Genomic DNA, 14,783 nt, shown 5'->3' with positions numbered 1-14,783 from the left:
CCTTTATATCTAGGTCATGATTTTCACCTTATCTTGATAAATGGTGTAAGATATTGGTCTATGCCCAATTTCTGCCAGACTGCTGCTTTCCAGTTTTCCCAGCAATTTTTACCAAATAATAAATTCTTATCCCCAAAACTCAAGTCTTTACACTTGTTAAATACCAGGTAACTGTAGTCATTAGTATTTTGTAAATTGTATGTCTGTTCTGTTCCACTGATCTGCCTGTTTCTTAGCCAATACCAGATAGTTTTGATAATTACTGCCTTATAATAAAGTTTAAGATCTGGTGTTGCTAAACCTTTTTCCTTTAAATTTTTTTCATTAGTTCCTTTGATATTCTTGACCTTTTGTTCTTCTAAATGAATTTTACTATTATGTTTTCTAACCCAGTAAAATCTTTTTTTGGTAATTTAATTGGGATGGCATTAAATATATAGATCAATTTAGGTAAAATTGTCCTTTTTTTTTATTGGCCCTACCTACCCATGAACAATTAATATTTCTCTAATTATTTAAATCTGATTTTATTTGTGTAAAAAGTTTTATATAATTTTGTTTATATAGTTCCTGTGTTTGTTTTGACAAGTGTACTCCCAGGCATTTTATACTGTCTAGGGTTATTTTAAATGGGGTATCTCTTATTATGTCTTCTTGCAGGGTTTTACTGGAGCTTTATAGAAATGCTGATGATTTATGTGGGTTTACTTTATATCCTGCTACTTTGCTAAAATTATTAATTGTTTCAGCTAACTTTTTAGTTGAATCTTTAGGATTTTCCAAGTATATTATCTGCAAAGAGATAGTTTTACTACTTCTTTGCCCATTCTGATTTCTTCTATTTCTTTTTTTTTTTTCTTACTGCTATTGCTAGGATTTCCAATACAATATTGAATAATACTGGTGATAGCCAGCCTTCTTTTTTCATACCTGTTCTACTGGGAAGGCTTCTAGCTTATACCCATTAGAAATAATGTTTCCTAATGGTTTTAGGTAAATGTTTCTTATCAGTTTAAGGAAAAATTCACTTATTCCTATACTTTCAAGTGTTTTTTTAATAGAAATAAGTGTTATACTTTATCAAAAGCCTTTTCTGCATCTATTGATATAATCATATATAATCATATAATTTTTTGTTGCTTTTAGTATTGATATAATTAATAGTTTTATAATAATATATTATAGTATAATTACTACATAATAGTAGTATAGTAATATACTATTAATGTAGTATATTATATAATACATAATATACTAACATAATGTTATATATAGTATATATAACATACTAATAATATAGTATACTCTATAATAATAGTATAATTAATAATTAATAGTTTTCCATATATTAAACCAGGCCTATATACCTTGCAGCCACCTACGGTCCTTGGGCTGCCTCTGGGCATGCACAGGATTTCAGGCAGCAGAAAAATGTTAGAGGAAAACATCCTTTGTGTGTAGAAGAAATCCTTTGGCATGCTGCAAGCAGCCTGAAGGCAGTAAGCAGACATGGGCCATAAGTTGTGTAGGCCTGTATTAAACCATTCCTGCATTCCTGGTATAAATCCCACCTGGGCATAGTGTGTGGTCTTTGTAATATATTGTTGTAGTCTCCTAGCTAGAATTTTATTAGGATTTTTGCATCTGTATTCATTAATGAAATTGGTCTATAATTTTCTTTCTGTTTTTGCACTTCCAGGTATCAGCATCATACTTGTTCCATAAAAGGAGCTTTGTAGGACTCCTTCTTTACCTATTATTCCAAGTAATTTATTTAATATTGGAATTAATTGGCCTTTAAAAGTTTGATAGAATTCATTTGTAAATCCATCTGATCCTGGTGCTTTTTTCTTAGGAAGCTTATTTATGGCCTGTTCACTTTCTTTTTCTAAAATAGGTCTATTAGATATTTAGGTATATAATTGGGCAAAATAGCTCCTTATAATTGCTTTGATTTCATCTTCATTAGTGGTATATTCACCTTTTTCATTTTAGTCCTGGTGGTTTGATTTTCTTCTCTCTTTTAAATCATATTAACCAGTGGTTTATCTATTTTATTTTCCCCATAAAACCAACTCCTAGTTTTATTTGTTAATTCAGTGGTTTTCTTGTTTTTGTTTTTGTTAGGCAGTGAGGTTAAGTGACTTGCCCAGAGTCACAACAGCTAGTAAGTGTTATGTTTCTGAGACAGGATTTGAACTAAGGTCCTCCTGACTCCAGGGCCGGTGCTCTATCTATTGCACCACCTAGCTGCTCCCAGTGGTTTTCTTACATTCAGTTTTATTCACCTCACTTTTAATTTTTAGGATTTCCAACTTAATGTTTGATTAGAGATTTTTAGTTTGTTTTTCTAGTTTAAATTGCATACTCAATTCATTGGTCTGCTCTTTCTCTATTTTATTGATGTAAGCATTTGGAGATATAAATTTTCCTCTGATTACTGCTTTTGCTGTATCCCATAGGTTTTGATATGTTGTCTCATTGTCATTCTCTTTAATTAAATTATTTATTGTTTCTCTGATTTGTTCTTTAGCCAACTCATTCTTTAAAATTAAATTGTTTAGTCTCCAATTGGTTTTTATTCTATGTTTTTGTGGTCACTTATTATAGTTTTTTATTGCATTGTTATCTGAAAAAGATGCACTTACTATTTCTGCTTTTAACTATAAAAATTTCATACCCTCATGTATGGTCAGTCTTTGTAGAGGTGCTATGTACTGTTGAGAAAAAGGTGTATTGCTTTCTATTTCCATTCAGTTGTCTCTAGATCTCTATCATATGTGGCTTATCCAAAATTCTATTCACATCCTTGACTCATTTCTTATTTATTTTTTGGTTAGACTTATCTAGCTCTGAGAGGTGAAGATTATAGTCCCCCAATATTATAGTAGTATTGTCTGTTTCTACCTGTATTTTATTTAACTTTTCTTTTAAAAACTTAGATGCTATAGATTTTGGTGCATATAGGTTTAGTATTGATATTGCCTTGTTGTTTGTGGTACTTTTTATTATAATGTAGTTTCCCTGTTTATCTCTTTTAATTAAATCTATTTTAGCTTTAACTTTGTCTGAGACCATGATCACTACCCCTGCTTTTTCTACATAAGCTGAAGCATAATAAATTTACTCCAGCCCTTTATTTTAACTCTGTATGTATCTCTTATTTTTAAATGTATTTCTTGTAAACAACGTATTGTTGGATTCTGATTTTTAATCCATTTTGCTGTTTCCATTCTATGGGTGAATTCTTCCCATTCACATTCATTTCCCTCCATCCTATTTTTCATTACTGTTGTCCTTTTAAGCCTTTCTTTTTATCACAGTTTACTTCTAACCACTAATCCATACCCTTTTAAAGAATCCCTTCCTTATACTCTCCCCTTAATCCTCCTATTCCTTAATCTGCCCACACCTCTAAGAGTCCCTCCCTTATCCTGTCCCCTTACTCTCTTATTTCTTTATAAATCTAGAAGACTTTTATATCTTTCTGGATGTGTATGTTGTTCCCTCTTTACCCCAGATCCAATGAGAATAAGGTTCCAGCACTACCAGTTCTCCACCCCCACCTGCTTCCTCTGTGTCAGTTCTTCTTTTCATGTCTCCTTTGTATGAAACAATTACTCTTTTATTTTACCTTTTCCTACCCAATTTTGTTTTTTAGAATGACTCCATCGTACTCAGCTCAGCCTCAACTTTTCTTCCAAACTACTCGAGTAATAACAACAATCTTAAGAATACTCATAACATTTTCACATATAAGAAGTAAATAGTTTCATCTTATTGAGAGCCTTATAATTGATCTTTAATGTTTACCTTATATTTCTTCTGGATTTGATATGTCAAATTTTCAATTAAGTTCTGTTCTTTTGGTCACAAATACCTAAAATATTTTCAGTTCGTTAAATGTCCATTTTTTGTTGTTGTTTTTCAGGACAATATTCAGCTTGGCTGGGTAAACTATTTTGGTCACAACCCCAGCTTTTTTGCTCTTCCAAATATAATGTTCCAAGACCTGCAGACTTTTAGTGTGGAAGCTGCTAGGTCTTACATAATCCTGATTGTAGCTGCACAGTATTTAAATTATTTTTTCTTTTTGCTTATAATATTTGTATGATATGATATAATATAATATAGTATAATATAATATAATATGATATAATATAATATAGTATAATATAATATAATATAATATAATATATAATATAATATAATATAATATAATATAATATAATATAAGTAATATTTTCTCCTTGGAAGCTTTGAAACTTGGCTTTGATATTCCTGTAAGTTTTCATCCTGGGATCTCTTTCAGGTGATGATCAGTAGATTTTTTTCTATTTCTACTTTACCCTCTTATTCTAGAACTTCATGACAGTTTTCCTCAGTGATTTCTTGTAATGGCTAAGGGGCTTTCAGTCTTCTCCTACTTAGTTGCCTTACCCCCACACTGTCCATGAAATGAAAGCTGAGGAGGCTGAAGCTGCCTTCCACCCAGCATCATCCAGGGCTTGTTTGTTGATTCAGAGGAGTCAGCCTAGAGGTGTTTGTATTTCAATCAGGGCCAAACCTGTACCCTTGGAAGTTGATTCTTTCCTGAGGGCCTTTCAAGTTGTCTTAGGAAGAGAAATATTTTACCCAACTTTCCTTTATTTTTGCTACTCTGTGTTCACTTTGAGGCAATGTTCTGTCTTATTTGTGGAGGAAATTTGGAGAGCCTGGATTTTTCTGACCTACTCTGCCAACTTCCCAGAATCCTCTAGTCACCTTTTTTCATCACTTAGTGGAACCATTGCATTATGAATCATGCATCACTGATTGTTTGGTGTGTTTAAAGAACTTTTTTATTTAGAATTCCTTGCCAACTTGTTCCTCATAATTTTTTTTTTCAATCTGACTTCTAGTTTAGCTGTAACTCTCAGGTTTCCTTTCTTCAGTCATTTGAGCAATCTTTTCTTTTACTTGAAAAACAACAACAGCTTCTCCTTTTGCCATTGTTAGCATCTGTGATTTTGCTTTTATGTTGAATTGGGGAGGGATGGGGCAAAATTGGGGCATTTTTGTCCTCATTTGAATTTATCAGGAATTTCTAATAAAAGTTTTTTGTTTTTGTTTTTTTTAATAGCCACAAGGTTTCATTTTGGTTTTTTACTTTATATCAAGATCTGAATCGGTTTTAACAGTAGGTGAAAGACCTCTGATAGTCATTCATATTCAGAAAATATGCTATGAACTATTGAAATTTGGCCAAATATTATAGTTACCTCACTTCTGTTCTACATGAAACAGTTTCTACTCGTTGTAGTTCCCTTTCCCTGAATGATAAACATGAAACCTAATAATAACTAATTTATTATAGTACTTTAAATTTTGCAAAGTGATTTCCTTAAAATAACCCTATAAGATAGGTGGCATAAGCATTATTTATTCCCATTTTATAAATAAGGAAACTGAAGCTCAAGAAACTCCTTCATCATATAATGATTAAGTGTCAGAAGTAAGAATTGAAACCAAGACTCTTAACTCTTTCCACTACACCAACCCACATTCATCAGAGTGTCCAGCTCATTTTATTTGGGTAAATTACCCCCTAATCTTCCAGTCATTTCTTTCAGTTTCAGAAGCATTAAAACAATTAACAATGTTAATGTGGTTCTGTTTTCTGATGAATATGCCAGCTTATTTTTTTGGAAAAGAAATAATAATTCGAGAAATGAACAAACAGTTCTGATCAGACACATCCCCTTTGGCTTTCGGAGAGGAAAAGATTTGAAGTTTTTTTCCCTTTTGACAAAGTTTATTATTTTTATTTTTCAAAAAATAAATATTTTTTATTCTGTCCCTCTCACTACTCCTTCATTGAGCAAATAAAACAAAAACAAAAAGCAAAATCCCTCAAGCTCTATCTCCATAGACCTGCAAAACAAATTTCCACATTAGCCATATCCAAAAATTTATGATTCTTTCTGCATTTAAGTTCATCACCTCTCTGATAGTATGTTAGTGGAAGGTTTCATCTTCATTCTTTTAGACCTGTGGTATGTCATTGTGTTTATCAGAGTTCTAAAGTCTTTCAGGGTTGTTTTTCTATGAAATATTGTTATCACTATATAATATGTGAAATGTTGTTATTACTGTATAAATTGTTATCCTATTTCTGCTGTCTTACCTCTACATAAATTCATAAAGGCTTCCCAGATTCCTCTGAATTGTCTGTTTCATCATTTCCTACAGTACAATAATAGTTTAGATTGGATTATTTTGACTTATTTCTTTTGAAAGTGGAGTACAACAGCAACAACAAAGGGTATAGAAAACTACAATTAAAATTAATATAGATTAATCATTACAACTTCATTTATGAGGTTTCTGAAATTTCTATGAAAGTTGAGGTACTATGAATGAATTGTCATTGTATTGCCAGGTGTGTTACTCCTGTAAATAGTAATCTCAGTGTTTTTTCTTATGTTTTAGGTATGTGTTCTTTTTGGATCCATGCAGTGTGGACCTGGTAAAACGGAAGATCAAGTCTGTTGCTCTTTGTGTAGCAGCATGTCCGAGCCATGAGCTGAAAACAATGTATGATGTCCAGAAGTTTGCAGAAAAGAATGGTGAGGCGGTGTTAGAGCTGACCACCCAAGTAATGTTCCTGTCCTATATCTGTTGTCAAACATCCTGGGTGCTGGTATTCAAATATAAGTTCTTATGTCAAATACTAAAGTAAACCAATACTTGTACTCAGTACTAGTAAACTAAACAGGAGGCCTTAAAGGGGGAGAAAGGATAATTTTTTTTCGTAAAAATCTCAAGAGAAAATTGGCTAAAGCTTTTGAAGTGATACCATGGGGAAGAGGGAATAAGATTTGTTCTGTTTAGCCTTAGAGGGCACAACTAGGAGTAGCAATGAGTAAAATATGCAGGAAGGCAAATTTGGGTTTGATGTATGGAGAAAAATTCCTAACATTAGAGCTGTCCAAAAGTAGAATATGCTGCCTTGGGACATAGTGAGTTACCTCTAGAGGTTTCTCCAACAAAGACTGAATGACCTCTTGTTTATGTGATATACAGGGGACTTTTTTCAGGTACAGGTTGGACTAGATGGTGTCTGAGGTCCCTTCCAGCTCTACATATATAAATGATCCTGTGATCCCTTCTAAATCTGTGATTCTGTAATATTTTTGTATTCTAAGCATAGTATTTTAAGAAAATGTGAAGTTAGGGGCTTTCATATTGTCTGGGAGAAATCCCATGTAGTAGATTTCCTGACTTCCAGATCCTCTTTCTTTTTCAGTTCCTAATTCCCAGTTCTATTCCAATACATGTAAAATCAATTACCAGTTTTGATATTGCTTAGTGTGGCTTCTTTCAAAATACCATAACTCTTATGGCTCATATTGCTTCATGGTATGATTTTCCCCCTAATTCTTTCATCTTCTGATGTGCTAATCAAGCTTGCATCTGAATATAGTCAACCTAAAGACCTACTAATTTACTGCAGGTCCAAGTCTTGCTTTATAGAATTCAGGTGTGACCCAGGAGAACCCTAAAGGGTATGTTCTCATCAGCAGACCTTTCTTTAAAAACATTGTTATATTTTTGTTTCTAACAATACTTTCATTTACAAATAAAACGTGTCCCCCGCCCCCCCAACCCCTCCCCCACCCCGCTACCCAATGATTGCTTAAAACAAAGAGTTAAAAAAAAATCACTTTAGGAAAACTAACCAATACATCAGGTCACGGCAAAAATCCAACTTTTTACAGGATGCCTTTTCTGATTCCCCTTAATATTAGTGCCTTTTCTCTATTGATTATTTCAAATTTATCATGTATATAGCTTTTTTTTTTGTACATAGTTGTCTCCCGCATTAGATTATGAGCTCCTTGAGAACAGGGACTATTTATTATCTTTCTTTGTATCCCCAGCTCCTAGCACAGTGTCTGCCACTAGTAGGTATTTAAAAATGTTTATTGACTGATTGAGCCTTTGACAGCATATACAGTGTTTCACAGCCATAAATCCCCAACCTATGTAAAGAAGGGAGGGGGGGGAGGTACATTTTCTCTTTTTTGGGCTAAGCCTGGTCATTATAATAATGGCAACAATGTTTTGTTCTTTTCCTTTACATTGGATGCATTAGTTTCCTGGTTCTGCTTGCTTCACTGTGTCTGTTCATGCATGTCTTCTCATGCCTCTCAGAATCCATGTATATACTTTCTTATGGTACATTAGTATTCTGTTACATTTATATATAATGACTTGTTTAGATATTCCCAAATGGATGGTCTTATACCTTGTTTTATTTCTTTGCTATGATAAAAAAAAATGCTGCTTTGAATATTTTGGTGTATATAGGACCTTTCTTTTTTCCTTTGATCTCCTTGTGTTTGTGCCTAACAGTAGGATTTCTGTGTTGAAGAACATGGGTATTGTAGTTACTTTCTTAGCAAAATTCCAAATAGTTTTCCAGAATGGTTGGACTAATTCATAGTTCCACCAAGAGTTTATTATGCTTGTGTAATACTCTTACTAAAATAATTAGCTTATTTAATCTTAGTTGGTGATGTAATGGCCCTTAAGACTCATGTGATTCCTTTTTCTTCAGTTTTAAGGAGTTTATTTTAGAAAAAAAAGTTTTGAGTTCAATCACGATTTAACTGGTCTATTAAGAAAGTTCTTAACATTTATTATATCTATTTCTTTTTAATCCCTGGCCTCTTTCTGATTGAAGCAAAATTCAGTTTATTGGGAATATTTGGGTAACAAAACAGCATATTATATTGTAGTGTCTACAGATAGACAAGCATCCAAAAGGGAAGTTGAGGAAAGAGCTCTTCCTTTTATTCAAATTCCTTAGAATGAGACCAAAATTCACATACAGTGGCTTTGATTCAAGGAGGCGTACAGACCCTGTACAATCAAGTTGTGTTCTTACATAACAAAAGTAATTACTTTTAAGGGGGCAGAATAATCAGTAAAGCCCCACCCTTACACCTGCCTTTCATTCTACTACTCCCAGTTTGCTGGTGTGAAAGAAGATCAAAGAGTTGTCTTGATTTTAATTTCTCATGTTAGTAATGATAAACAATACTTTTTTATTTCATTATTAATAGCCTGAAATTCTTCTGTTGAGAACTCTTTGTTCATGTCCTTTAACTTATCCATTGTCAGCAAGAGGCTTTTTAGGGCATCTGAAAAGACCTTAATTCAAACTTGACTATTTAGTTTTTGTCTTTGCATCGACAACACCTAGCACAATGCCTGGAACATAGTAGGTGTATAATAAATGCTTGTGGAGTTCCATGGATTCCATGGATCCTGGAAGTGACCATGATCAGGAATAGAACTTCCCTTGTGGTTATCTTATGTGTTCCTATGTGTCTGTTCAGTCAGAAATCAAATACCCAAGTTCTTGGGAAGAACTAGATATGATAGGATCTTCATGTCAAAAAGGGAATAACACAGAAACATTGTTGATAATGCGGAATGCCACAGCTTGGTATTAGGTGAAGCAACTGTCAGCCAAAACTCAGAGTGTTTAGTTGGAATCAAAACAGCCCAAGATATGCAGACCAACATATAGTAAGTAAAATTAGAGCATTGGACTTGACAACCTCTAAGGTCATTTCCAGCCCTGAAATTTTGTAGATCTATAAAATATCAATTCATGTTAATCCAGTTACTTTGTGAGACCTAGAAGTATTTGTTGAAGAGACTAGTCATTGTACAAAATATTGTTTTATTATTGGTGCATTTACATTGGTACAAAGGAAGGTGTGAGACTTAAGAAGACAAAAGGAGAAGGAGGAACAACAAGGGAAGGTTATAGTCAGAATGATCTGATCCTTAAGTGTGTTGGTCTCCAGACCAGAGTATGAGGAGGAATCAGTCAAAAAGCAGATGTTTTTTAAGCATCTATTATCTGACATATACCATGATAGACATTCAAAATACAAAGATGAAACTGAAATAGCCCCTGCCTGCTCTCAAGCAGCTTACAGTCTATCCGAGGAGACAACATAAGTACATACAGAATAAATACCAATTAGTTCTGGGAGAGAGGATACTAATAGCTGAGGAATCAGGAAGATTCCTTATAGAAGTTAGTGCTTAAGCTAAATCTTAAGGAAAATAAGAGATCCAAAACTGAATTTGTTATCTGTCACCCCCAAGCCCTCCCAACTTTAGAATTTCTTAATTTCTGTCTGGGGACACCACTGTCCTCCCAGTCACATGGTTCACATCCTAGATATATTATACTTGATTTCTTAATTTCTCTCATTCTCCTTCCAAACCTCAACCATATCCAATCAGTTGCCAAATATTAATGAATCTGCCTTCCTGATATCTTGTGTACATACCTCCTCCCTTCTCTCTTCTGACACTGTCACAACCACATCATTCCTGAACTGTTGAAAGAATTTGCTGGTTGGTCTCCCTGCCCATAGGCTCCTGATTCCAGTCCATTCTTCACTCATGTGACAAAGTAATTTCCCAAACCACGGGTCTGACCATGTCACCTAACTATTCAGTAAACTCCAGTGGCTTCCTGTTACTTTCAGGATCAAATAAAAAATACTTTCTTAGCCTTTAAAAGCCCTTAATGACTTGCCCCCCCTCTTTCCTTTCCATTCTCCTTAGACTACTCTTCCCCACTTACTCCGCAATGTAGTGACATTGGCCTCGTTGCTATTCCTTGAGCAGGACAATCCATCTCCCAACTCCAGGCATTTTCATTGGCATTCTCCCATTTCTAGAATTCTCTCCTTCCCCATCTCTACCTCCTGGATTCTCTGGCTTCTTTCAGGGGCCAAGTAAAATCTCACCTTATACAAAGAGTCTTCCTTGATCCTTAATAGTAGTGTTTTTCCTCTGTTGATTATCTCTAATTTATTCCATATATGTCTTGTCTGTACCTAGTAGTTTTCATGTTATCTCCCCTATCAGACTTAAGCTCCTTGAGATGAAGAACTCTTTTGTCTTTGTATCTCTAGCACTTAACACAGTGCCTGACTAGTAGGTGCTTAAATAAATAATTCTTGACTGACTGTGGTGGAGGTGAGAAGAGATACATTCCAGCCAATGTAGAGTCACTGAAATAGGAGATCAAATGTTTTCTGTGCAAGAAGGCCAGTTTGCTTAGACTGTAGCATGTGGAAGTAATATAATAAAGCTAGAAAGGTAGATTGAGGTCAGGTTGTATAGGGCTTTAAATGCAAAACAGAACATTTTATTGAGTGAATAAATTATTGCCTAGAAGGTAGTAAGGAGCCGCTGGAGTTTAGTGACTCAGTTTCCTCTAGCAAAGGTCTGACCATGTCACTTCCCTACTCAATAAACTCCAGTGGCTCCCTATTACCTCCAAGATCAGATATAAAATCCTCACTTTGGCTATTGAAGCTCTTCATTACCTGGCCCCTTCTTTACATTTTACTCTCTTCACATACTCTTTGATCTGTGGCAAAGGAAATTCATTTTGGCAGCCGTGTGGAGTATGGATTGAAGTGAGAAGAGACTTGAAGCTTTCTGAGGTGGTGGCTGTATGAGTGGTGAGAAGGTGCCAGATTCAAGAGAAGTTGTGGAGAAAAGATGGCAAGATTTTGCAACTGGTTGGATATATAGGATAGCGGAGGCTAGAATGGTAATACCATCAGGATGGATATGGAAATTCAGAATAACAATGTATTTGGGGAAAATATATAATTACGTTTTAAACATGTTGAATTTGAGATGTCTATGGGACATATAGTTTGTAATGTTTACTAAGCTATCCTCTGGAACTGGATCTCAGAGGAGAGACAGGCTGTATATATATATGAGAGTTGTCTGCAAAGCTATGATAATTTAACTGATGTAAGCTGTTGAGGTAAGCAAGTGAAAGGATACAAAGAGAAAAGAGAGCCAGGACAAAGTTTTAGGGTACACCTATGTGTAGGGGCATGATGGGGATCAAGAGCCAGTAAAAGAGATTGAGGAATAGTCCAGTAGGTAGGAGGAGACCCAGGAGAGAGCCCTGTTGCAAAAACCCAGAGAAGAGAGAATAAGAAGGAGAAGGTAGTCATCAGTGTCAGTGCAGAAAATTTTAAAAGGATGAGGATTGAGAAAGGTAATTAAGAGGCCATTAAAAAAGGACAGTTTGAGTTGTTAGGAGATTGAGAGTGAGAGGAGAGGAAATGGAGTCACTGAGTGCAATTGGCATTTTCAAGGAGTTTAGCTGAAAATGGAAGGGGAAATATAAGACAAGAGTTTGAGGGGATGGTGAGGTCTGGTGAAGGTTTTCTAGAGATTGTTGTTCAGTTATACCTGACTCTTCATGACCCCATTTGGGGTTTTCTTGGCAAAGCTATTGGAGTGGTTTGTCTTTTCCTTCACCAGCTCATTTTACAGATGAGGAAACTGGAACAAACAGGGTTAAGCGACTTGCCCAGGGTCACACAGCTAGTAAGTGTCTGAGGTCAAATTTGAACTCAGGTCTTCCTGACTCCAGGTCCAGTACTCTATCCATTGCACTACCTAGCTGCATGGGGGAGATTTATGATGTTTATAGGTAGCAGGAAAGGAACCAGTAAATAAAGAGATATTGAAAGTGGGGGTGGAGGGTAAGAAAAAAGAGAGAGAGAGAGAGAGAGAGAGAGAGAGAGAGAGAGAGAGAGAGAGAGAGAATGATTGAGGGAGTAATCTTTTGAAGAAGAGAAGATGGGATGGGATTAAGGGCACATAGAGGGGTTAGCCTTGGCTAGAAGGCCCACCTCATTTTCAGAGATTAGAAAAAAGGAGAAGAGGGATGATATTTAACCTTAACTGAGTTAAGGGATTTTAGGGTGAAGAGAATAAGAATGAGCTCATGGAGAATGAGCTATCTTTCCTCTTTTCCTCTATCAAGTAAAATGTAAGATTTTCATCTTGAGAGAGTAATGGAGGGAGGGGGATAGGACAAAAGTTTGAGGGGAAGAGAAGGGTTGAAACAGTTTCTGTGGGCAGTAGGATAGAGAAACAGAGGATAATAGAGGAAACATGGTCCTCTGAGAGCCATTCCTCAGCTTTGGTATTCCCAGAGTCTTATCTCCTCTACTAGACCATCACACTTAAGCCCAAGAGAAGGTTAAGTTCACCCTTGAAATGGGCCAGAACCAGGAGTTTTATGACAAGGGTAGGGTCATACTCAGGTGTGATTACAGTTATTACCAAGATTACATGAGAGATGGAAATTTCTAACATGGAAGAATCCTAAACCTTAGATGATTCTAAGAAAGGGGAGGGGAGATTAGATGGAAGTAAGGGTCAAGTTTAGAACATAAACAAAACAGCCTGTCACAAGAAAGACTAGGCCCCCAAAATAAGTTTGTGGATTTTTTTTAACTGTCACATATATCATTAAACTTCTCTCCCACTGATGTTGTCTGTCTAATTCTAGCTTATAGATCATAGAATAATAGAATTAGAAAGGACCTTAGAAGTGTTCTAGTTCAACCCCCTGCCCTGCATTTTATAGGTGAGGAAATTTGAGTCCCAGAGAGATTAAATAGTTACTTGCCAAACAGCATGGATATTGTAAGTGGCAAAACTGAAATTTGAACACCTGATAATATTTATATCCACCTTGCCATGTTCTTGTTTTCCTTGAAACCTAAAGGCAATTTCTCCCTACAACCAAGTCTTGTACTTTTTATATATAAATAAACAGATAGGAAATCAGCATTTCCAGTGAATGACAACATTTTAAAGGTGTGACTATATTAAAATTTTCTAGTAAATCCAATGGAATAACAACATTTTGAAACTCCCAACTAGGAGAACCTAAAACTTGAGAGATTTTTATTTTATTATTATTTGTGTAATGATCTGACTACCTACTTATTCTTGTATGGTCATGTGACTTATAGGCTTTCTGGGCTCAGTGCCACAATCAAAGAACCTTAAAATTATCAGATCACTTAGAAAAAAAGTAAATCCTTATTTTTCTTTCTGAGGAACAATTCCTTAAGGATTTTCCAATAATTACTATAAATTAAAAACAAGTATAGCACATAATATTGTCTATAAGACGCAGCATGGATTAGTGAATATAGTGGTGAACCTTGAAGTTAAAAGGATCTGAGCTCAAGTCTTGCCTGTGACATATAACTATCTTTTTGATGATGGTGGAATCATGTAACCTCTGAGAGTCCCCAGACAATTCTAAGACTGTAAATTACAAATGAGTTTGTAATTTGCCTTTTTGCATCGATGAAGTTTCCATTAAGAGAGCGCACCGGTGAAATCACAAGTTCAGATACATACCACCCACATTAAACTAAATATGACTTAATATATTTCTGATAATAGGCATCATGATTTGGCATTCATAAATGGAGTTACCATCAAATACTTGACACTTTGCAAAGGTTCATAGAGGGAACTGGAAATAGGCACTTAATAAATGTTTGATTAGAAATAACTTAAAATTTTTTCAAATTTGGGAAAGAAAAGTAGTTTTTCAAAAATATTAAACTATTTGCAAAATCTCTTTAAGAATTGATCCAGTTTTATGCTGTTGTTCACAAAATCCTGAGCTTATAGCATAATTTTTTTTACATTTTTACAAAGGATAGGACTAAGGCTTAGATTGTGACTTTCCCAAGGTTACATAGCTAGTATCGGAGTTAGAATTCCAAACCATATCTTCTGACTCTAATTCCAATGCTATTTCCATTATACCAGATGGCCTCTTTAAGTAACAGAATACTATTTAAATAAATGCACTTAGGCCTTTGATGTTCAAAAAAATGGCTTCTGCTCTGGATAAC

The 14,783-nt window shown here is 34.8% G+C and overlaps 1 protein-coding gene across 2 annotated transcripts in view; it reads left to right on the top strand.

Moving 5' to 3' along the window:
* Positions 1-14,783, top strand: part of SLC44A1 (solute carrier family 44 member 1) — a 213,510-nt gene that overhangs the window by 124,300 nt on the left and 74,427 nt on the right. For both annotated transcript variants that reach the window (XM_020995459.2, XM_020995458.2), the window contains exon 4: positions 6,472-6,608. In XM_020995459.2, the coding sequence (XP_020851118.1) occupies positions 6,472-6,608 (137 nt within the window). The remainder of the gene's footprint in view (positions 1-6,471; positions 6,609-14,783) is intronic.

Source organism: Phascolarctos cinereus, unplaced genomic scaffold (genome assembly GCF_003287225.1).
Source record: "Phascolarctos cinereus isolate Bilbo 61053 unplaced genomic scaffold, phaCin_HiC Scaffold_4;HRSCAF=312, whole genome shotgun sequence".
Classification (NCBI taxonomy): Eukaryota; Metazoa; Chordata; class Mammalia; order Diprotodontia; family Phascolarctidae; genus Phascolarctos; species Phascolarctos cinereus.
This window is presented reverse-complemented; position numbering and strand designations above follow the sequence as displayed.